At 37.0% G+C, this 25,069-nt stretch overlaps 1 protein-coding gene across 1 annotated transcript; it reads right to left on the bottom strand.

Annotated features, from left to right (window-relative positions):
• Positions 1 to 419: 419 nt before the first annotated feature.
• On the bottom strand, positions 420 to 25,069 carry RAB14 (RAB14, member RAS oncogene family). Its single transcript, XM_033237617.1, has 8 exons — positions 24,821 to 25,069; positions 16,172 to 16,230; positions 14,991 to 15,044; positions 13,358 to 13,535; positions 9,423 to 9,489; positions 5,824 to 5,911; positions 5,132 to 5,162; positions 420 to 3,791 (listed from the first exon to the last, which is right to left on the bottom strand). Exons 2-8 carry the CDS (start codon positions 16,221 to 16,223, stop codon positions 3,614 to 3,616), a joined length of 648 nt encoding a protein of 215 aa, XP_033093508.1. The 5' UTR covers positions 16,224 to 16,230; positions 24,821 to 25,069; the 3' UTR covers positions 420 to 3,613.

The following is a 25,069-nucleotide window of genomic DNA, read 5'->3' as shown; positions in this document are numbered from 1 at the left end:
TCAGATGCCTTTCCTCAGCCAACATATTCTTTGGTGGAGAATCAGGAAAATGTTGTACCTTGGAGAGTATGACCCAGTGATAAATTCAAACTGTGTTGCCTTTAAAAATTTTGAACTACCATAATTAACAGCTCAACTCCATGATGTATACATTTCTTTAAAAACTAGAATAGCAACTACTCTCACAGTCTGGCATAATTATTCCCAAGGGGGAAATATGTAGTAAGTTTTAAAATATTCTCGGGAACTCTTTTCTAGATCACTAGACAGCTTTTGAGTCACAACAGGCATATTACCATGTTACTATAATACAGAACAGCACAGTGCAGTAATCCCTCACCACCAAGGTTTTTATTCCAAAACAGTTATTTGGCTAGAAGTGGACTGTTAAGATACGGCATCAATGGAGTTACAATAAAGACAATGAAAGTGACAATTTATTAATACACAGTAAGTTCTAGAAGGCATCTACTTCCAAAACAAAACGATTTCTTTTGTATTTACATTTTTTGTTTCAAGTCTTAGCAAAATGCTAAAAGGCCTGGCCTAGTCACAATTATTGACATCCTTCTGGGACACAATTTTCTGGGCCTATGTTGAATGAGGATAAATTTTCTTCTTTTCTCTAAAATGCCACATGAACCCTATACTCCTACATGAAGAGGAATGGAAAGTAATTATTTGGTCTTTTCTTCTGTTTAAGGGAATGAACTGAACCACTCGTTTTTAAAATCACACTTAAAACAGCAGACACCTGGGCAAAAAAGTTCCCCAAAACTACTGTCTTATGGAATTTGAGAAGGGAGGTAATGTATGAACATTAACATCTGGCTTCAAAAGACATCTTTCCAAAGAAATTGTACTACCTCTATTACGTGTACACCACCAACCCAAAAAAAAAAAAAAAAAAAAAATTACTCCATCAAACAAACACTTTATTATCCATAAAAAAAAGACTTGAACATTGTACTGAAACATCTATTTAAGCGTAAATAGTACTAAGCACCAATTACTAATCTGAGGGCCTCCTCACAGGTCCAAAGGGCAATGGGTAACCTCGAGAAGCAGGTGACTGCGCAAGCAGTAAGCTATGGATTAAAAATTAAAAGGATTTCACATTCTTTCCAAAGTGTACTGCCCAGTGTCTGACACACACGTTACAATATGACAGTCTGCTCTATTTGTGAGCACCCAAGTTTATTACACGGGATTACACATGCGTATGATAGAATCTGGCTCCCAGTACAGTCAAAGGAGAACAGCATCAGCCAGCAAATGTGCTGATCTTACACTGAAAATGGTTGACTGAAAACATTTCAAGGGTGATGCAAACACAAGAATAAAACTGTGGCTCTATTACTTAGTGATGTGGTTTTATATGCTACATATGTAGACCTCTCTTTATACAATGAATACGGACAGTGCTGCAATAAAAACTGATGACACATCAAATTGTTCACCTGAAGAAAAGAAACCCTATTAGAGAGTTCAGAAAATAATGCAACCAATTTTAATTTAATCTAGATACAGGTACTTTATTTACAAATATTTAGATTAATAGCATTTTGTTACATCAAATGAAGAGTACAGCAGTCTGAATAAATCCTTCGGTCACAAAAACAATAAAACCCACTGTAACTAACTTTGGGAGTCAGGGTATTGCACCTCAACAAGCCGCAGTCTTTCGTTTGTGATTGCCACCTTATATCCCAATGGGTGGTTTGTTTGTTTTGTTTTTGTAAATATACACACACACCAGCAGGTCATGGTCCCTGGGTGAATCCCTTGTGATGCAACAGTGTAAGCAAAATGGATCACTGTAAGTCTTTAACAGAACATACCAATCTACTCCAGAAATCTTATTTTTTAAAAAGTTAAACAAAGACAAAAATAAAAATGAATCCACAAATTAACCAAAGCCTATTTTCTGCACATTCCAGTTTTGGCTTTTATTTAACATTGACTATACAATACTCTGGTACTACCACATGTTTACAACCCAAAAAGATGTACTTTTATGTTAGTGTCTGTAAAGGGGGATTTAAAATGTGTATTTTAAACACAGCAGTTGAGCTGAGTGCATTTTCTATAGTGTGCTGAGGTGTTACTTATTCTACTTCAAATAAACTCTCAATTCCCAGCCACTGAATCATAAACACAGTAAGAAAAATCAACAGAAATGAAGAACTTAAACATGTTTGTTGTACAAAGAAATAAGATTGTTTATCTTGCTATACAGTATTAATTCAGTGGCCAAACCACCTAGTGCAAAGTAATAACTTACTTTGTATCAGCACAAGCACTGAAACACCTTTAGAAACACTTTCCCTTTTATGAAACAATTTATGCCAACATGACATAAAACAGCCCCTCATACTATGAACACAGGGATATCTTACTTCACTGTAGTGTTAAAAATGCACAATTTAAAATCCCTTAACAGCAGACCTGTGGTTCTGACTGTCCAGTTCAGAATCTGACCATTCCAAGAAGATAAAGGTATAAAAGCTTAAAATGTGCAATAATAAACCCAGCCTTTTTTCTTTTCCTATACAGTAAGGCAAGAATGCAGCCTGTAATGCAAAAACGTTTACAAAAAGAGAAAAGCAGGTTAGCACATTGTCGATTGCACAAGAACAGTTAAGAAAATCAGCAGGTAAGCAACAGTGCAAAGATGGAACAGAATCTGCTAGTGTTAATCCTCTGATGCTAGGAGCTTTTTTCCAGCATAATGTCCCCAAACACTGCCAGCACCAAGGGGTGGAGCCAGTACTACTTGTGAACTGCAGTGTGTCTATTTCTTTGTGTGAAATGGAAGGGAGTAACATGGTCACATATAGGTCATACTGTACAAACTGGTATTTTATACTGTTCCAATGCCAGTAATCAATTTATTTTCTTCATTAAAATAATATACACAGAATGTATTGTTAGTTCGATTCCTTCAAATTTTATACATATTTACTTTCTGTTAAAGAGAAAAGGATAAAATGGTATAAAAAAAGATAAAGCTATTAAGCACGAGAGAGAAGATAAATGGATATTTTCCCTGTGCGAGGCTAAGACAGAAGCAAACCTCGTCAAGAAAAATGCCACCCACACAACAGGAAATTTATCCAAAACAAAACAAAAGCAGTTATAGAACCCCCTTCTCTACCATCAGAAGTCATTTCACAGCAATAAACTTATTGGTTACAACAGACATACTTGAACAGTTAAGGATGGGTAGAAAGGCTTATGATATCATCAAATTAAACCGTACAGTGAGACAAAGCCTTGCCAAAGAGGGAGGGTAAAAATCATGAAGTCCAGCATCAGTGCTCAGTTTAAATCATATATTGGTGACATACTTATCACGAGGACAAGGGGGAAAAAAAGTCTAGATTTACCATGCAGGCGAGATTTATTACTCTACTTGCTTTTGATAACCTGATTACATCTAGTTGTTTAGCAGTTTAGTATTGTGTTAAACTGTTTTTACAACAGATTTTTGTTTTTTCTTTTTTTTTAATTAAACCCAGTAAGATGTACAGAAGACAATGAGGCAGTAAAAAGTACTGCTTTCAACAGACAGAGGTGAAAGGTCAAATGAGGGGCCACGGCAAAGAGGTCACTAGCAGCCACAGCCTTCTCTCTGGGGTTGGGGTTCACTGGTTAGCCGGCCTCCCTGCGGGGCTGAAGGTTTGTGTTGTACACCAGACTCAGCAGCATTCAGATCCAAGCTTCCATCTTGAATGTTCTGATATATTTTCTTGGCAGCCTCAAGGAAGGCATCTTCTACATTCTCTCCCCTAAGAGGCAATTGATAACTTTATTGGAGAACCACAGTTTTCTACAAAAGACAAGACATTATATACTGACCTTTTGTTAATCTTTAGTTAACTGCCATGATGTCTTCAACTTAACCATTGTCATCTAATAAGAGATTACCAGAACACTGAGCTAAGAGAACATGGAAAACTATTTTCTTTTTTTTTTTTTTGAGACAGAGTCTGTGTCACCAGACTGGAGTGCAGTGGTGTGATTTCAGCTCACTGCAACCTCTGCCTGCCAGGTTCAAGTGATTCTCCTGCTTCACCCTCCCGAGTAGCTGGGACTACAGGCGCGCACCACCACGCCCAGCTAATTTTTGTATTTTTAGTAGAGACAATGTTTCACCATGTTGGCCAGGATGGTCTCGATCGCCTGACCTCGTGATCTGCCTGCCTTGGCTTCCCAAAGTGCTGGGATTACAGGTGTTAGCCACCACGCCCAGCCGGAAAACTATTTTCTGTGGAAAGCATACATACATACATGTACCGAAAGCCCTTTCCACAAATCGTATTTGGACAACTACATGTGTTATATGCAATCATTAAAATACTGTATGTTAATACACACCATGACAACTGAGATAGGTCATTTCTGTGATAACAGAGAGGATACTCCAAACAGAAATGAAATTTCTCCAAACATGCTGAAATCAGAAGTCCAAGAATAATATGGTCTGCTCAGCCAAGCATGAACTGAGCTGTTTTTAATCGGGTGATGGTGACATAATCATGCTTAGCCACGTTAACACCTCCATTCAGTTTTCTTTGGACTAACAGCACAGCTGAGACTAAACAAAAACAGGTTAGCCTCTCACCACAAGAAATTTTTAACCTAATAAATAAAGAACAATGATGGGAGGGCCACACAGTTCAAAGCAGACATGGAAGAACAATTAGAAAATGTTCACTACTCTTCTGAGTAGACACTACCCCTTAAATCATGCTTTTTAACGTGATCAGAAAATTAAATTGACCAAGCTTATGTCTGAGATGCCAAACTCAACCTCACTTGTGAAAAGTCAAACACTGTCATTTGTGAAAAGTCAAATACTTCTGAAATGTAAACAAAGTTCCATTTTATTAACCTGGGTTACCAACAGGCATAATCAAGGTACAATCTTTTAGGTAACAAAAATTCATATTATTTTGAAATGTAAAAAAGGAAGCAGAGAGATGTTTGCTGTTCTTCCTGCAGTAAGCATTACACATTTATATATAGTACTTTATATGTGTATATACATTATATACTTTTCATATATATGGTTCTACTTTGAGAAACTTGAATATAATTGAAATATCTATATTTTGGTCATACTTACGTTTTTGCACTCGCTTCAAGGAACAATAAGCCTAAAAATAAAATTCAGACTATAATTAGGACACTTCAAACTAACTCACAAGTGCATTTCCTTTTTTTATGAGACGGAGTCTTGCTCTGTCGCCCATCCTGGAGTGCAGTGGTGCGATCTCAGCTCACTGCAAGCTCCGCCTCCTGGGTTCACCCCATTCTCCTGCCTCAGCCTCCCAAGTAGCTGGGACTACAGGTGCCCGCCACCACGCCCGGCTAATTCTTTTTGTACTTTTAGCAGAGATGGAGTTCCACTGTGTTAGCCAGCATGGTCTCAATCTCCTGACCTCATGATCCACCTGCCTCGGCCTCCCAAAGTGCTGGGATTACAGGAGTGAGCCACCATGCTTGGCCCACAAGTGCATTTCTTTAGTAACATCTGACAAAGTTTCCTATCAGTTTTTAGTACTCTTCCCATAGTATTTTATGAAAAAGTATGTAAGTTTGAGGTGGAGAGCATCTTTATATTTGTCACTAAATAACTGTACTGCTGCAACATAAATCTCACAGAAATAGAAACACATTTTGTTACTTCCTCATTCTTGAGATTTCTGAGTCTGCATTAAAAAAACAACAAAAAAAACTGTCAATCTGCAGTATCAAAATCCCACCTTTCCTTAATAATTCTCCCAACTGTGACCATTAAGTCTTAAAGAAACCCACCGTTTTCTTCAGCAAACTGTTTGGCTTCTTCATATGTAACATCTCTCTGTGCCTCCAAATCCGCTTTATTTCCTATGAGAATTATTACCTAATTTGTGATCAAAAGAAAAGACACCTTATAACAAAAGCAGTAATTTAAACCAACCATGCAAATTCTGAAATCCAAAAATCTTGATAGAAAAAGTAACTGGGCCTAAAAAGAAAACCAAGTACTAGCAATTACCCACTAGACAGGGCTACAGATTCATGAAGTCATTACTACAAAGGACCTTAGCAATGATCTAGGCCAGGGGTTGAGTACAAACTTTCTGTAAAGAATAAATAGTGTATTCTTCAGGTTTGTGAGCCTCATATGGTCTCTGTTACATGTTCTTTGCTGGGTTATTTTTTTGTTGTTGTTTTTAACAACACTTTAAAAACCTAAAAACCATCTTTAGTTCACAAGCCAGTCAGAAACAGGCTGTGGGCTGAATGTGGCCCATAGGCCATACATACTTTGGTGACACCTGGTCTAGTCCAAAGATTATGATATATCTGAGTAAGATTACTAAGGGTTCATGGACAAGCTCCAAGGGATCTGCAATTACCCCAAAATACTGTAAATACTGTAATTGTGGGCATGTCCTAGAGGAGCAGGTTCATGGCTTCCATCAGATTTTCAAACAGTTCTGAGATCCTCAAAAAGTTTGAAAGCCACTAGGTACAATCCTTTAGGCTACCAGTAAGGAAATTAAAGCTCAAGGCAAAAGGACTTGCTGAAGGTCACTCAGTGAGTCAGTGGTAGGAGGACATTAGATCTCAGGTAGAAACCCAAACTGTGATCTTGAGACAAATACTATCCTACCCCACATTATCCCTAGATAGGACTGAGTTTATAGTTAACAGTAACTGATAAGAGACGTCTATGTGTATACACAAGGGTGAGCTGAGGGTAGGGGTTTGGGGCATGTATGCAGTAAGTTCAAATCCAAGGCAAAAATAGCACCCACCTACCTATATCCACCTTGGAACCACTCATATGAAGTTAAGCCAAAGTTAAAGGCAGCTCTGCAAAGTTGTAAGAAGAAAATACGTACCCTTGGAGAATAGCAAAGGGCTTTGGCCTTTATCTGGGGTGGCGAGGGCAGGTTATGGATAAACTGTCTTTGTACATTTATGAGCTTATTTGACACCAGTTGGTAAAATCCCTCCCTTCTTCCCCCTTCCAAACAGATATAGTAATTGAGATATGAACACTTTAGGAATGGATGGTTTCAACTAAAAGGCACTTCAGCCATTAATTTTTTTTATGTGAAATTATAGCTCCTGGCTCTTCCACTTTCAAAAATATGTGTCCATAAACCAAATCATCATTTTGATCTGAATGTAAACCTTATGCAAGGACAGTTAAGTATACAACAAAAGTGAGCATTCTTTAAACAGTGTGGACAAAGTGCCCACTGTGATGGGGAGGAAACTGTCATACACTATCCATTAGTCTTTTAAAATACTAAAATAATGATACTTAAAAAGTAAATCAATTTATAAAAAATCAAGTCCGGTAAAGCCACAATGATGAGCACAGGGTACTCATTATAAGATAGGTACTCAAAACAAGAAATACTGCCCCGCTCCTGATTCTCTCTGAATCTCCAAATAAGGCTTCTCATCTCCCTGAAAGGGAAGACGTAAAGTGGCATGCTAATTACAGAGATACAAAACATGCCCACAACAAAATGGTAGAGAACACAACTTCTACACAGAAATCAAGGGCAATTTTATAGAAAATGGAGCACTTAAGAAAAACTCAAGAAATTTTTTTTCTCCTGATCTGGTTCTATTTCAAAGCACATAAATGAGGCAGGAAAGACACAGGGCGAGAAGGTTAATTTTATTATACTCCTCCATGGGCCTTCTACAATGAGTTTTGTTTTTAATATTTTACTTGAAATAGCTATAGACTCACAGAGGCTTACAAAAAATAACAGTGAGGTCCTGTGTGCCCTTCACCAAACTTCCCTAATGGTAGGATATTATGTAACTATAATACACTCTCAAAACCAGGAAACTGACATCGGTACAATCCCCAGCCCTTATTCAGATTTCAGTTTTTACACATTCTCAGGCACATGTGCATTCGTACACAGGTAGTTCTATATAATTTTATCTCAGGTACAGATCTCCATCATCACTGTCAGGATACAGAACTGTTCCATCACTACAAAGAAACTGCTTCTGTGCTGCCCTCTATGTCATCACACCACTACCACCCTCCACTCCCTTTGCTAACCCCTGGCAATCACTAATCTATTCTCCATCTCTACAATTTTGTCATTTTGAGAATGTTTTCTAAATGAAATTATACAGTATATAAACTTCTGAGACTGGCTTTTTTACTGGGCATGATGCCCTTGAGACCCAGCTCAATTGCTGCATATATAAAGAATTCATTCCTATGTACAGCTTAGTAGTATTCCACTATAGAGATGTTCTGAACTGTTTAACCATTCACCTGTCAATGACCAGGTTGGGAAACACCTAGGTTTCCAGTTTCGGGCTACTGCAATAAAGCTGCTATGAACACCCTTCTATAGGTGTGTATGTAAACCTTGGGTTTAATGTGATAATGGAAATGAAAGTTTCAGGCACAGTCCCTAGCATGATAGGCGAACAATGTTAACTGACTCTCAGTATGATTAAACCACCGTTTCCTGATAAAAGCTAATCTGACTACTGATGACATAGTTCTTGAAGCAGGCCTCTCTACCAAGTGTTGGGGAAAGCCAAGAGAGACACAAGCCTTGTTCCTGAGAAACTCAGTCACAGCTCAGTGCGTCTTTCCTCACATTGTTCCTGGCATACCCTCAACAATATCTACTGAAACTTTACTCACCCCTCAAGGACCAGCTCAAACACCATTCCTCTGTAAAGCTGCTTTCTCTCCAGACAGCACTGATCATCCTAGGCTCCCCAGCACTGTGCTAGTCCCTCTATTTCTAATTCATACTTCAATCTACTTTGCAGCACAGTTACCTGCATACCTGCTAGTTCTCTCCCTGCTAGACTATAAGCTCTTCGGGACCGAGGATCCATGTTTATCTTTGTATACTGCAGAGTCTAGCATGGTGACTGGCCTTTAAAATCTCAATAAATATAATCTCAGTCTGGTTAAGAAGCTAATGTTTTAACATATATAGAATCCTTTTTATTTTTGACTGAAATTTTCATTCTTAATTCTCCTCCTCTAGTTGAAATTTTTATTGAGGTAACGCAGATTCACATGCAGTTGTAAGAAGTCGTAAGGAAAGATCTCTTCTACATTTTGCCCAGCTTCCTCCAATGCTGAAGTTTTATGAAATTAATGCAGATCCCTTTTAACATCATAATTTCAGATTTCAGTCTTCACATGAGATCACCACTACATTCATAATTGTAACGACAAACATGAACAAAAAACCTAGGTATAATAAAATGCAAAACCAGGTTTAATTAGAACTGAAAAATAACTGTTACATTTTCTTCAACTAATTGAAGACAAAAATCTCACTAGTAAATGGCTTCCCTTTTTGGGTTAGCTTAGTTCTTACATTTTCTGTGTATTAAGATGCCATTTAACTTACAGTATTTGGATTGGTGAGATTCCTTGCATCTGTCAACCAGCTGCTTAAGTGGTTATATGTACTTCTTCTGCAAAAATAAAAGTTTAAATTTGTGACTGCCATATAATTACAGGAGAAAAATTCAACAAATATTTAAAATACATACTTTAATCAATATATCCTAAAATAATTTTGCTTTGACCAGTTACTCAGACCAGTAGTTGTGAAATACAACAGCATACTTTTCAAAAATCTAGCCAAACCTATTATTTTTAAATAAATAACTCAATATCCAACAACTTTGATAATTACAGGTCAGGAGTCAATTATTTAGTCCTAAACGCATACTGTAAACAGACCAATAAGCAAGCAAGGAACAACACAGTAAACTGATGGAAATGCCAATGTGGAGTCAAAACTCAAAATTACTTTGAAATCATACAGATTTTCAATCACAGCAGAGACAAAGTTGTATCAAAATGCCTAACCATGACACATTTAATGGAAGACATTTTTGCTTGTCTTTAAATTTTAATTTCATTAAAAACCAAGTCACACTATTATAAGCTGGCATACAATTCACCTTTCCTTAATAATTTAAAGAGCAAGCTAACCATAATAGCATAAAATTGACTTTGAAGACATTTATACATTGACAAGAATTCAGGTCCCCAGGTATCAGTGAAAAAGTTCATCCTAACTTTGTACTCTTACCAGGCAGCCAAATCATTCTGGAATTCTTTAACTGTCCTATTTTTCTACTTTCTCCAAGCAAGAGTTTAAAAACTCATAGGTTCATTTGCACTAGCCAAGTAAGCTCTAAGATGGTAAACAAACCCAAATATTTGTAATATTATACACAGTAGAACCTACCAAAGGGGTCAAAGATAATAAAATTTTTGAGGTTAAAAAAGTTTCTGACTTATAGACTCACAGAATATAAGTCTATCTTACTCGTTTAACATGTGAGGAAACGGAAGCCGATAAAGACTTAACTGGTGTCAAAACCAGGCCTAGAACTCTTTTACAAATATCACATGTCCTTCAAGTGTTTCTAGTTTAGTCCTGTGAACATATTCCATGATCTCTAGCTGCCAGTTTTCACAGATAATTTGTTATTCAAAGTATATAGTTCTTTCCCAATGAGAACTGAGAACTCCTTACTCATATTTTTATTGTGCTAATCATATTACTCATGAATTACCACTTAGATGTCAAAAAAGTCATATATATCAAAATAGCTCCTTTCCCCCCAATGTTTTAGAATTTTCTAAGTAAACAATGATAAAATGTCATTTTTAAAAAGCACAAGCCTTATCTGTGTTTGATATTTGTATTACTGGCATACCTTGACTTTACACAACAGGTACGTTTTACTACTTCATGCATAAACCTTAAACAAGTCCGAACATTTCTACTGATTTTGATGAATTTTAAAATTTCAAAGCTGGCAGGGAGAGTGAAGTACACAGAAAAGCCTAGTACCAAGATCATATAAACCATATTACTTACATGTACCATAACTTCTGCCAATGATTCTGGTAATTGTTATTAATTTAAAATTCACTATCATTATAATTTTAAATCCATAAATATTATTCAAATATTAATTGGTGGTACAAGTGCTAAAAAAGTGCTAACATGCTAGATATGTCAAAATGTTATGGCAGGCCAGGCACAGTGGCTCAAGCCTGTAATCCCAGCACTTTAGGAGGCCGAGACGGGCGGATCACGAGGTCAGGAGATCGAGACCATCCTGGCGAACACGGTGAAACCCCGTCTCTACTAAAAAATACAAAAACTAGGTGGGCGAGGTGGCGGGCACCTGTAGTCCCAGCTACTCGGGAGGCTGAGGCAGGAGAATGGCGTAAACCCGGGAGGTGGAGCTCACAGTGAGCTGAGATCCGGCCACTGCACTCCAGCCTGGGCGACAGAGCGAGACTCCGTCTCAAAAAAAAAAAAAAAAAAAAGTTATGGCAAAACAACTGTCACAATAGGCTACGCTGTCAATTTAGAAAAGTACCCTATAACAACGAGAGTTAATGACAAAAATAAAAAGGAACTTTTACGTTTGTAAAATGTCAAAGAATAATAGAAAAAAATTCACCGTCATGACTGCAACATCGAAGTCACTATGAAGTATCACTTTAGCACCTGACTAAAGCCTGGGGTACTCTTTTCCAGTAACAGTTTTTATTACAATATAATGAACACATCATAAAGCTTATCCTTTTAAAGTATGTAATTTAGTTGTTTTAAGGGTAGTTACAAAGTTGTGCACTGATCACCACTATCTAATTCTAGAACATTTTCATCACCCCAAAGAGAAACTCGGAACCCATTTAGAAGTCACTCACTCCCCATCCTCTGGCAATCCACTTTCTTTCTCTATAAATTTACCAGAATATAAATTCTGGATATTTCACAAATGAAATCATACAATATGTGTCTCTTAGTGTCTGGTTTCTTCCACTTAGCATGATGTTTTCAAGTTTCATCTATGTTGTGGCATGTATCAGTCCTTCCTTCTTCCTCATAGCTGAGTAACATTTCATTGTATGGATCTACCACATAGTGTTTATCCATTCATCGGCTGATGCACATTCTGGCTGTTCCCAGTTGAAGTACTTTTTTTGATGACTTGAATAGACACAGATTTTACCAAAAGTATTAACTATGCTTAAAAGATATGCTTAAAAGCAAAAACAATATTCTTAGCACACATCATCATATTTAAATTTTATTGAGTTTTTAATTATGTGAAGTCTTCAGAAATGCACTCCTCATAAAAGCAGACAGTTCTGTGTAGGCGGCCAGGTTTATTAATAGCCTTCCCATAATACTCTTGATCATATCACTGATTGCCTGGCTATAATGAAGAGCATTAAGGCTTATTTCCCTCTGTTTTGCTCTGAGGCCACCTAATTCTGGAATTTACTGAAACTTTAGGCACTATAATTATAATTAGTCAATATCTTTATTCTAAGGCAGCATTTCCCAAAGTGTGCTCCTCAATAAAATAAGCTTAAGAAACACCAAATTAAATAAAGTCATACAGCAAAGAATTTCTTACTGCAGAACTTTCCGGAGTCTTAATATGCTAATGAGCATTATGACACATCAAGAGGAAACTGTATAAAGCATTTTCCAAAAGGAAATATGCTTTAAAATCTAATTATCACTTGGTCCCACTCACGCATCTTTACCCCCAAGAAACAGAGTCACATTGCTATTGACTGGCGCTTTACATCAACATGAAAGGTGATCTAGTTCATTTTCTAACTTACAGTAGACAAACAGTGCAGGGTCTAATCAAGTGGCACAGTTTTCCATGTTCTCCAAAGTCAAACCTTTACGTACAGTAGTTTTATCACTTTACATCAAGTGCTTTGGAATTCCAGAAACAGTCATGTTGAAATAAATTTAAACCTACTGCATGTAGTATTTGAAGTCATTTCTATCCATTTTAAGAGAAAAAAAAAGTAAGTAAATAAATAAACACCTTCAGACGCAAGCATATATTTTTTTATAATCCCCCATGCTGGATTAGTAAAACTCTTTGCTTGGCCTTGTTTTGAGAGGTGTAAACTTTAACACTAGAGACTAAATAGAGTAAGTCCCAAGAGTGAGTTGTTTGCTTTCTACTTAAAACAACATTTTATATAAAATATTATTTATCCTCAAATCATTCAACTGAAGTTGCTTTTCAGAACTGTATTCTTCTATTAGCTTCACCTGATATCTCCCTAAATTTTTCTTCAGTCATAAAAACTTTCAGAAAATATCAATGTGTTATATCAAGTTTTACATGGCAACTTAAGAAACCATAAGAAACAAGTAAGTTCAATTACAGTCATACAATTACAAATTTTAAAAAATGCCTAAGTCAATTTTTTTTTAAATGCCCAAAGTAGATTTATTTTCCCCGTATGAAGGTCGAAAAAATTATCTCTTACCTAGTGATATCATAGACCATAAGAGCTCCTGCAGCTCCTCTGTAGTAGCTCCGTGTAACAGCCCTAAATCGCTCCTGTCCTGCCGTATCCCAAATCTGCAGTTTTATTTTTTGGCCACTAACTTCGATTATTCTTGTACCAAATTCAACACCAATTGTGTGAGGACAATCAGCCATAACTGTTAAGGAGGAAAAAAAGTAATAGCCCAATTTTCAGAAAACTTCAAATTAAGCCTGGGGGGAAAATCCACTAAATAAATGGCTTACCAATACTTACAGGCTATAAATAGACTAAAGCTACCACTAGAAAAAAAATTAACAAATCTCCAGAAGTAAGAAGTCAGGGAAATGTGACTGTACTAGAATCGGGGTCAGCAAACTTCTAGAAAGGACCAAGCAGAAAATATTTTAAGTTTTGCAGGTCAAAAGGTCTTTGTCATAAACTACTCAATTCTGCCACCGAGACATAAAAGCAGCCAGAGACAATATGTAAAACAGGCATGGTTGTATTCCAATAAATTTTATTCACAAAAACAGGCAGTGACTGGATTTGCCCCACTGGCCAGTTTGCTGACCCCTCGACTAAAATAATCTGTTAAGTAAAAGTAAGGATTTTAATTAATTCTTCACAGTATCAACATTATACCATTTAGCCTTCTTACAATCATTATCTATAACAGATCAATCAATGGTCTTGGGACCCTAGGAGTTGTTAGTCAAACAGATTCTTATCCCAGAAAATATCAGTGTCTCAAAGAAAATCAGCATGTGTTATATATATATATATGCACATATATTTTAGAGACAGGGTCTTGCTCTGTCACTCATGTTGGAGCGCAGTAGCACAAGCACAGCTCACTGTAACCTTGAACTTCTGGGCTCAAGCAAGCCTCCCACATAAGTCTCCCAAAGCACTACTGGGATTACAGGCATGAGCCACCACACCTGGCTAATATATACTTCTTATTATACAATGATAAGTTATATATGTCTAAGCCAATGAACAAATTTATTAGTCCTTTCCTTATAATGAGGCCACTTAAAACCTAAACCCACCATTCTCCAGTATAAGGACACAGACTGCTGGGCACTTCATAAAATGTTACATCAAACTTCTGTAGTAAGCAGCACAAAAATGTCAAAGAAATAATTTCAACTATACAGAAACACTTTCAACTATATTTAGCATATCAGTTACAACAAATTGGTCTCTTCTATCACCCAAAAAAGCGTAGAAAGAATTCCATTTTAAGTATTCCAAATCTGTTATTTAACGAATGATACAAGCAGCAAATTTCTCCTCATAAGATAATCAATTCCTTAACAGAAAGTCAGAGAATAAAAAGATTGTTTGACATTACTGTATGTATTTTTTAAAAATTATTTTAACATCAAGAAATCAAAACAAGTGAATCAGATTATATATATATATATATATATATATAATGTGTATAAAAATCAACACTAAAATATGCTGGTATATTTCATTTTATCTGTACCCATTTAAAAAAAGTACAAATATAGTGAAAGGTTATATTTAAATGCATGAAGTACACTGAAAATGACACTTTTTAAAAAGTAGAAACATGACAAAAAAGAAAACTATTATTGTTTACCTCATGTATTAAACTTACATTTTTTTTCTGTAAATTGATGAAGCAAGCAAGATTTTCCTACTCCCATGTCCCCTGTTTAAAAAAAAGAAGTTTCAGGTGGCAATTACATTTCTCAATTTTATGCAACGACTGCTATATTCCTTACCATATAACATATTACAAGTTTCTGGGACACTTCACAAATTTTTATTTTCCTACTTTACAATGATTCGAAAGTTTTCACTGTGAGACACAAATGGAATATTATTCCCAATCTTTAGCACTGACAGAATTTGGCTGTAAATTATTACTGTTAATAAATAGCCACCAGCTGGGAAGTGCTTATTTTTTAACGGAATTTTTTAACTTTGAGCTGTTTCAAAATTTTATGGTTTTGTTGTTGTTGTTGTTGTTTCCTTTAACTCAAGCATAGAAGCAAAAGATTTCAAAAAGTGACAAATGGGGTAGCATGTAACAAGCAGAAATAACAAACTGAGTTCTAGAAGCTTGATTCACTAGGTCCCTGTCTTATACTTCTTGTATTATTCTATGAAAGAAAAGAATTTGCATTACATGAAAACCCCAGGAGAAAAGATGTCATCTCTGACTGTACTATAGCGATGTTAACCGTTGATGAAGGAAACATTATAGGACACATTAAGTTCAACATGAAAGCAAACTGTTCTAATGTGAACAATTCATTGAAAAACTTGTACTTTCAAATGTAGTTTTATGTTTGGATAAACAGCATTAAAGACTTAATTTGAGCAAAACCTTCCTGAAACTTAAGAAAAAAACACCAATTAAGAAAAAAGTTTTTTATGTATATTACACAATTGATTTGGAATCAAACAATATTCTCTATCACTTTTTCCTTATAATGGAAACCCAGGGGGATCTGAGCGCTTTCACAGTATTTTAGGAATGTTTCTGCACTCCTTGAAACACTGATACTTCCTAGCATCAACAAGCTTTCAAGCAGCCCTCAAGAACAACGAACATCACTTCACAAGGTACCCACCAGCACTGTACCACAGAAATATCCAGGGCCACAATGCAAAAGCTGCACTGCTAATGCAAAAAATGAATCTCATAAAAGGAGCTTTAGTTTTACAGTAAGAAAATCAGTCACTCCTGAAGCGGTATTGTTTAAGTATTAGCATATAAATATTTTGTAAGTTAACCTTTTGGGAACAAGAGTGTAAGTTAAATAAACTTACCAATAATAATATATTTAAAGATGTAAGAGTAGTTGTATGGTGCAGTTGCCATGGTGGCACTAAAAACAAAGAAATCTCTGTTACTTCAGAAGGAAAGCATATACAAGTAATTCAAACAGATCACTGCTATCCTTTAAAGGTAGAAAAGGACACTGAATACAAACAAATGTCAGTTACAGTAAGTCAGAATAAAATTGCATTTCACAAATTGATCAAATACACAAATTCTCTTGGATGAATGATGCTTACACATTCTCATGTGCTATCCACAGAAATATGAGAAACCAGTTATACCAATATTTCATTTAAGAAAATATCCACTAGAACTTAAAGTATAATTAAAAAAAGAAGAAAATATCCAGTAAGAAGTATTACTCTGAAAACTTTCAAACAAAAAAATCTTTATAAATTTAAGTTAAACATCACTATAAATAGCCTCTGCTCCCTTTAAAGTCCCCTTCCCTGTTAACTGATCAAGTAAGTTACTAATGATCTACTTGTTCAGAACTCTGATTTTAAACAGAATGGTATACAAAGGAACCACTTAATTTATAAACACAAAACAACTTTTTACTCTACTTTGAATCAACAGCAGAGCATCCAAAGAGCAATGGTATGATTTCCAAATCAATGTTGGAACTAGACTGAATCACATGAAACTGTTCTTCCTAGATTTTTCAAGTCAATTTTATTGGCATTTTCATATGGCTCAACCTAATACAGGACTTGCAGATTATCTCACACACACACACACACACACACACACACTTTTTGAAGACACAGCATCTCACTATGTTGACCAGGCTGGTCTTGGGTCTTGAACTCCTGGCCTTAAGCGATCCTCCCATCTCAGTCTCCCAAAGTGCTAGGATTACAGGCATGAGCCACTGCACCCGGCCAGATTAACAACATAGTAAGTGCTTCCCATCTACTATTCTAGGGACTGAGAGAAATAATGTCATAAAATTGTACTTAAGGTTGCGAAATTTGAAAGCTTGTGTATTAGAAGATATTTCAAAAGATCACAGCCCATTTCTTGCCCTCAAATAGACTTAACCTAAAGAATTCTAATTTCTCTCCTACTTGAAAAGAAAACAAAAAACTTTCCAATTTATTTAAATGAATGCTCTGAATGTGTAAGACATTGTGCTAGGTTCTAGAGAGAAACAAGGGGGTGAATTATAAAACTGGGAATAACTTTCAATAAAGTTTATTCTCAAACCAGCTTTCAGCTTAAGACAAAAATTATTTATACAAATAAAGATTTCACCCCATTTTAAAAAGTCTGACTTACAGTATTTTTAAGCCTGGCTTTTAGTGTTTCTGTCAATGTCACATTACACAAGCCAGACATTTTATATGACTGGAAAATTTTATTTACTGAAATTATCATCTTACTATGTACAATATTGCAAGCAAAAGTTCTATATAATTAATAACATTTAACCTGTAGAAAGAATATATATTTAAAACAAGTGTATTATTATAAGGAAAGAAGTTGTTAATTACAGTAAAGTATTAATCACTTCCACACACTACAGTCTTCTCACTTAGCTGTCTGTATTACATTTAGTGAAGGTAGAAGCCCTGCTACCCATTCCAGTTTGGCATATTCTAACACATTTATAATCAGTCTCCTGCATCACAGAAAACTCCCATAACCAGTTCTTTCAGCAGAGAGAGTTTTTCTAGTTAGATTAACTCTGATTCTGAACATTACAACAACTTTATTCCCTTTTCCAGGCACTAGGGACTCAAAACTTTTAAGAATGAACTTGGTCCTGAGACTAAAATTGGCCTGGATTATTTACCTGATCTCTCAATTAGATGCCAAACATAAGGGGAAAAATAATCTCTTACATTAAAAATATTTAAAGATTATTAACTTCTTAACCTGAATTCTTCCCAGACTCTTTCTTTCTAATCAATTTTTAATTCTTCTAAATTCTTTCCCCTTTCAAACCTGGGTAAAAGTAATCACTTAGTCACCTTCAAATTATTGTCTCTCATGTGCTCTTCTCCTTGATTTTTCCTAATTTCTTTCCCTCTTTGAACTAAAGGTTGTAGCTGTACATACTTTGCTCCTTCTATTTTATGTTAAAGCTATGACTTCTAACAATCCCAAATTTCTACTTCAAATGCTTTAAAGACTAATCATAAAATTATGGCCCAATTTTAGTTGTACTAATTTGTGTACTTGCTAATTATCACACATTCATTAAATGTGAGATAACTAATTTTGAAAATGTATCTTAAAATTACAAACATTCATATAGTGGAAACTATTTCCAAATAAAAGAAATGATCACTATTTCAGATTGAATACCAGGGCTCTGTCTCACCTCACCACACATTTTTCTTGCTTGTTTCTTTAAAAATTACAAATAAAAACCATACAAGCAGAATTAAAGGAAAACTACTCAAACTTACTAATTTCAGTAAACAAAGGCAGAAAACATCTAACACTGTAGCCATCAACACTCACAACAGGTCTTCCCTTTCTTATTCTAAGAAGATACTGTCGGCCGGGCACGGTGGCTCAAGCCTGTAATCCCAGCACTTTGGGAGGCCGAGACGGGCGGATCACGAGGTCAGGAGATCGAGACCATCCTGGCTAACACGGTGAAACCCCATCTCTACTAAAAATACAAAAATCTAGCCGGGCGAGGTGGCGGGCGCCTGTAGTCCCAGCTACTTGGGAGGCTGAGGCAGGAGAATGGCGTAAACTCGGGAGGCGGAGCTTGCAGTGAGCTGAGATCCGGCCACTGCACTCCAGCCCAGGCAACACAGCGAGACTCTGTCTCAAAAAAAAAAAAAAAAAAAAAAGATACTGTCTAGGTTTACATATATTCCCATTGTTAACTGATATTAACACATTTCAGTCAAAAGTATTTGCAGTCGAATTATATTCAAATACTAAATATGCTTAATGTTGCTTTAACAAAAGATTTCTCAGTCTCATTTCTTGAACATGAAACATACCATTGTTAAGGTGAGGAATACATTTTTACCTAACTTTGGACAGGAAAAAAGTTCTTCCTCTATTATTTAACAGTGCTTTTGCTTTACTTAGAGAACTCTTAAGTCAAAAAAAAGTACATGAAAGGCTGATCTAGTTCAAACTCTGAAAACATGAGCCCACTTAACATTACAATCCCCATAATCTTTTTTTTTAATCTTGGTAATATTCTATAACTTGTATACAACTACCGGGACAATTAAAATTCACTTTATTCCACATTTTACAAAAAGTATTTGAGTCAAGTTCATATGTAAATAAAAGATCTTTATTGCCTTTAAAGGAAAAAAGTACTACATATTTACACAACAGGCATTTAATACATAATCAACAATTTGCAAACTAATAAATACAATTGTTAGTTACTATTTATCGGGTACTTGACATATGACAGGCAATGTGCTAAATACTTTACATACAATTTCATTTAATCCTTACTACTATCCTGTAACATAGTTAATTATTATCCTCATTTTACAGATGAGGAAACAGACTCTGCAGGTAACATGTCCAGGTCACACAGCCAAGTCTGTACTGAACCTAGGACTGTTTTGACTGCAGAGATCCCCTCTTAATCACCACACCATCCTGCACTCTCCACCGTCGTGCCTCCTCCACATGGTTATGAGATGTACAATATAGCTCTGCAGTATTCACTCGCTTAATTATAATTTAATATTCTGAATAAGATACGTGAATTACATTCAGAAGATGCACTGCAGTCAGAATTTATAGATATAAATGAATGGTAATACTAGTAATACTAATTTATAATACTATAATTCACCTACTTACAAAAAGTTTCTTGAGAACACTTGACAGTAAACCATGTAATGATCTATGCTACTTTTTCCTATACTGTCTTATATAATTCTTACTTAATTCTCACAACTCTGCAGAGTCATTATCATTATGTCTATGCAAAAAATTAAAGAAACTGAGGTTTGGAGAAATTCACTCATTTGGCCAGTGTTATAAAGTTTGTAAATGGTAGACCTAGAAATTGAACCCAGGCCTGATTCCAAAGACCATGATTTTCCCTAAGTTATTATTAGCTTATTTCAGGCATGGACAGGTAGACTGATAAAATAAAAATCAGAGAAAGAGGAAGGATATTAGTGCATGTAAAATTTAGCTATAAACTACCCTTGCTGCCAAGAGAAATATTTACTAAATGCATAGTAAACACTTAAAAATTGTGCCATGTATTCAACTGACTCCTTAAAGATATTAGTACGCTTAATGTTGTTTTAATAAAGGATTTCTCAACCTCATCTCCTGAACATGCAACTACCAGTTTTCGCCATTGTGGAAACATACCGTTTCACCACTGTGAAAACATACCATTTTTACCACCATTTTCACCACTGTTAAGGTGAAAAATATATTTTAAAATGGGGTATGCCATCTTGTAAAATTCTGCATATTTTTTTCACTCAACCACTCAACAAAATCACAGACACATTTTCATGTCAGTACATTTAGATCTAAATGATTACTGAACACATATTAAACACTAATTATTGTTGTGACAAAAATAGAATGCATGGTTTCTATTTACTGAATCGACACCTTTCTAAGATTACACAGACATATAAACGACTAGTTTTGAAACGTGTAGGCACAGATGTGAAGGTATACACTACCAAACATACTGCTTGTGGAAATGTGCCAACATTTTGGAAAGTAATCAGTATATTTAAAAATCTTAACAATAATCCAAATCATCCTTTGGCCCAGATATCCATTTAGAAGTATCCTACATATACAAAAGCTTCAGTCCATAAGGCTACAGGTATTAGCACATTTAATGTACCATTTTTACAGCAAAAAACTGGAAATAATCTATCAGCAAGGAAATGACTGAATAAAGTACATCTGTACTACAAAATAATATCCATCTAGTTTAGAAACCATTTTGATCAATATGCATTAACCTGGAAATACCTCCATGATTTTGCTAAGTGAAAAAACACATGTTGCAGAGTTTTATGCAATAGCATACCCCACTTTCAAACACACACACACACACACATTCAACCCTATATTCATATAATATGAAATACAAATCAAATTGTGAAAAATACACGGACAGGAGAAAAAGGGAAGAGAGAAAGTATTAACTTTTCTTTACAGATCCCTGCACTGACTTATTACAATGAATTAAAAATAAAATTTTCTCTACCAATAAATATGTGAAAAGCACTCTCTATGTAATTTTAATACAGGTTAAAGAATACCCAAACAAAAACAAACAAAACTCCCACTCATAACATTCCCAACATTATTTCCACATTTACTGATAATAAGGGGAACTTATGAAGCCAATAATACGATTGGCCTCCAAACAAAAAAAACCAATACTCAATAGTAGAGGGAATATTTTTGGGGTTTTTTTTTTTTTTTTTTAACAGTTTAACTACTTACTGTTTCCTCTGATTTTAGAAACTGTTACATAGCTATTCTACTCCTTAGAACCGACGATGTTACTGTATAATTTTTACATAGCTGATCCAAGACATAACAAGGGAAAAGCAACCCACTAAATATTCCAGGTGATTTAATCCTTATCCTTATTTCCATTGATAAGTTTTGTTTGTTTGTTTGTTTAACATGCATGACATTTTGTTAAAAATACCAGAGCTGAGATGGACTGCTTCTGTGATTCCAACATGAACGTATCTGTTAAGTATCTACTAAGCACAAAGCACTGTGCCAGGCTTTGGCAAGATAGCAATGATCAAAAAAGACAACACTGTCTCTGCCTTCATGGAACTCAAGAACAGAAGCATTCTGACTTGCTCTAAAGGCCCACTAAAATGGACTACTACTACCTGATTTGTCAGTCAGGTGGATAAAACTTCTGTAATCTAATAATCTAATCTAATAAAAACGAGTGGTCAATTTCCTCAACAGTAGTACAAAGAGCCCACCCACTTAAAAAACACAAATCTAACTTTGGACAATATACTTAATGTCACTTTTATATAAATAATGATTTTAAAAAGCTGGATTGCTTAATGTGGCAAGAGAAGTAATTTTGATGATCTTCTATATACAGAAAATAAAGTATTCTAATACTGAACCTCTGTTCACAGAAAGAAAGCACTTAACACCCAAAAAGCCAAAAAAAAACCCTGCACTTATTGCTAAAGTTAAAAGGATTAATAGTGAAAATTTTACTACTGATACTGTGTCTGAGATTTGCTTCAAAATAATCTGGCAGGGAGGAGGCAAGTGTATATAGATGAAGCAAGACTGATCACTGTTGACACTGGCTGATAGGTATATGAATGCTCAGTATGCTACTTTATTTTGTATATATTTAACATTGTCTAGATGAAGCTTCTTAAAAGTACAGTACCTCTAATGCTTCTATTTGTAAACTGCTGTCTTTAGCCATGCCTGGCATTTTTAACCACATAAAAATGTTTCAAGCCTTTTTTAAAAAAACATGAAACATCTCTCAATAGCCCGAGTTTTAACATTTTATTTACCTTAATCAAGTTTTCTCCACTAGCACAGTATCTTACTGTGACTATGCAAAGATATTTGACATTGATAAAAATGAACACTCCAAATTCTGTTGCAAAGCTGAAGTATGCAACAATGACAAAGTTTAACTGTAATACAAAAAAGCAACAACTTTTTAAAATGTAGCTTTAATTTCAAGGAATTTTTAAATAGCTATTATAATCTAAGGTTTTACGTCTTTACAATAACTGCCATTTATTGAGGGCCTAACACATGCCAGGTACTTTATAAACAAACTCTAATCCTAAAAACTCATTTTACAAATAAGGAAACCAAAGTGATCTACCCGTGGTCATAGTACTACTAAATGGAGAGCTAGAATTAAGGTCCAGGTTTAACTCTACATGTAGCTCTCCAAAGCTATGCTCCTCTCTCATTCGTTCAAAAGATATTAAACACCCACTATGTGCCTAGCACTGTTACAGGCACTGATTTACTATATGCCAAGCAACGTGCTAAGGGCTTTCTTTAAAACCCATTTAATCCTAGCAACAACTCTAAGATGCAGGTTCAATTATCCCCTTTATAGATAAGGACACTGAGTCTGAAAGGTTAAGTAACTTGCTTAAGATCACTTAACTAGGAAGCGGCAGTAATGGAGGGGGGGGAACCCTTGACAGTATGATTCCAAAACTCTTAACCACGACATACCTCTAGGCATGATCAAGTAAAACTGCCTAAACAGAACTTGGAAGAAAAAATTTGGAAAGGCTTGTGGGGAATAAAGGGGTAGGAGCTGGATTACTGCAAGGTCAAGTTCATCCTCAACAATCAAATCTAAATAAAAGAGAGCTGGTTCCTCTACAATATTTACCTTAGAAAAATATAAGAATTTTTTAAAGGCAGTTGGGATAGTAACGAAATGAGCAGTAAACTTTGCAAGAGTTCAAATCTGGGCTCTGACACTTGCTGTGGAGTCACTAGGAAGGCACCTGTCCTCTGGGAACCCGTTTCTTCATACACGAAATTGAAATCCTGGCATCTCTCCTTTGGGGTTTGTGAGCATGAGGATTTGCCAGTGTAGTGGCTGACTTTATGGACTTTAGGTCATAAAGGGGTAATCAGCTGTCATCCAATGCGAACACAGTGAAAAAGGAATTAAGTTGTAACTACATTATAAATGGTCATGCCTGTAACCGTAGCCTAATTTTTGAGTGTAGTACAAAAACCACCAGCCACAGTGTGAGCCGAAGCCAGTTTGTAATATACCATCATCAGCCAGACACACATCACAACTGTAGGCCTCAGTTTCCTCACTTATAAAGTGGAGACAACTTATCTCTGAGGGCTACGCGGGACAAGATAAACACGTACAAAGACACCTAAGTATGTACCTGGCCCACAGTTAAAACGCTTAAAACACTCCAGTTCTGTCGTCTTCTCTTAGATTCTAGAAATGCCACAACTTTCTCTTCATTGTTTCTAGATGCTCTGTAGCTTCAGGGCCATAGAGGCTGTCCACGCGTCTCATAGGAACGCACCAAAACCAGGACATCGCAAGCACAGGCGCACAGACCCCGTCCCTGGCCCGGCTGCAGTGCCGGACTCCCCACATCGACAAGGACACCGGAGTTGCCCCGAGATGCCGAGGAGGCTGCGAAGAGCTAGCTGCCTTTGTACTCAGAGCCAGACGCGGCCTACGGGACGGGACGCCACGTCTGGGGCTCTCAGGCTGCAGGGCGGCGCGGCACGCGTGGGTACACCCTGCGGGGGCGGGCTGCGGCCGCGGAGAACAGCGGCGAGGAGAGGCGGGCCTGCGAGAGATGCGGTCCTGCCCAGCCGCGCCGAGAAGGCGGGGAAGGCGAGGCCGGAACACACCCTTCCCTGCACGCCTCGGAGCGCCCAGGGGGGTGGGGTGGGCAGGAGGCTCAGGCCGGGGCCGCGCAGGGGACACCTCCGCCCCCGCCCGGGAGTCCTGTCAGGCCGGCGCCGCGGCGCTCACCGCCGACCCCCGGGATCGCCGCGGCCTGACGGGGCCTGGACCCGGGGCGCCGCCCGCCTGCAGCCCCGTCTCCGCCGTCGCCACACCCGCCCCTCTGAAGAGCCCGGCGCGAGGAGGCATCAGCCGGCCGGACACTGCGGAAGGCCCGGGTTACCTGGGGGGTTGCTGGTGGCTGGGCAGCTTTCCGGGCGGGAGAGGGGCGTCAGGACGAGGAACAGGAGTGCGGACGCAGTGGGAGAGGGGGCGGGGGCGGTCGGCCGAGGCCCCGGCAAGTACGCGGGCAGGCCGAGAGGTGCACACGCGCCGGCGGCAGTAGCGGCAGTAGCGGTGGCAGCGGTGATTGCTCCTGTGGCTCCCTCAGGATCTTCCTCGGGCTGGTCCAAGATGGCGGCGCTCCCTGCAC

The sequence above is a fragment of the Trachypithecus francoisi genome, unplaced genomic scaffold, assembly GCF_009764315.1.
Source record: "Trachypithecus francoisi isolate TF-2019V2 unplaced genomic scaffold, Tfra_2.0 Lachesis_group16, whole genome shotgun sequence".
NCBI classification, from domain to species: Eukaryota; Metazoa; Chordata; class Mammalia; order Primates; family Cercopithecidae; genus Trachypithecus; species Trachypithecus francoisi.
The sequence above is the reverse complement of the archived record's forward strand: the minus strand, read 5'-3'. Positions and strand labels throughout refer to the sequence as shown.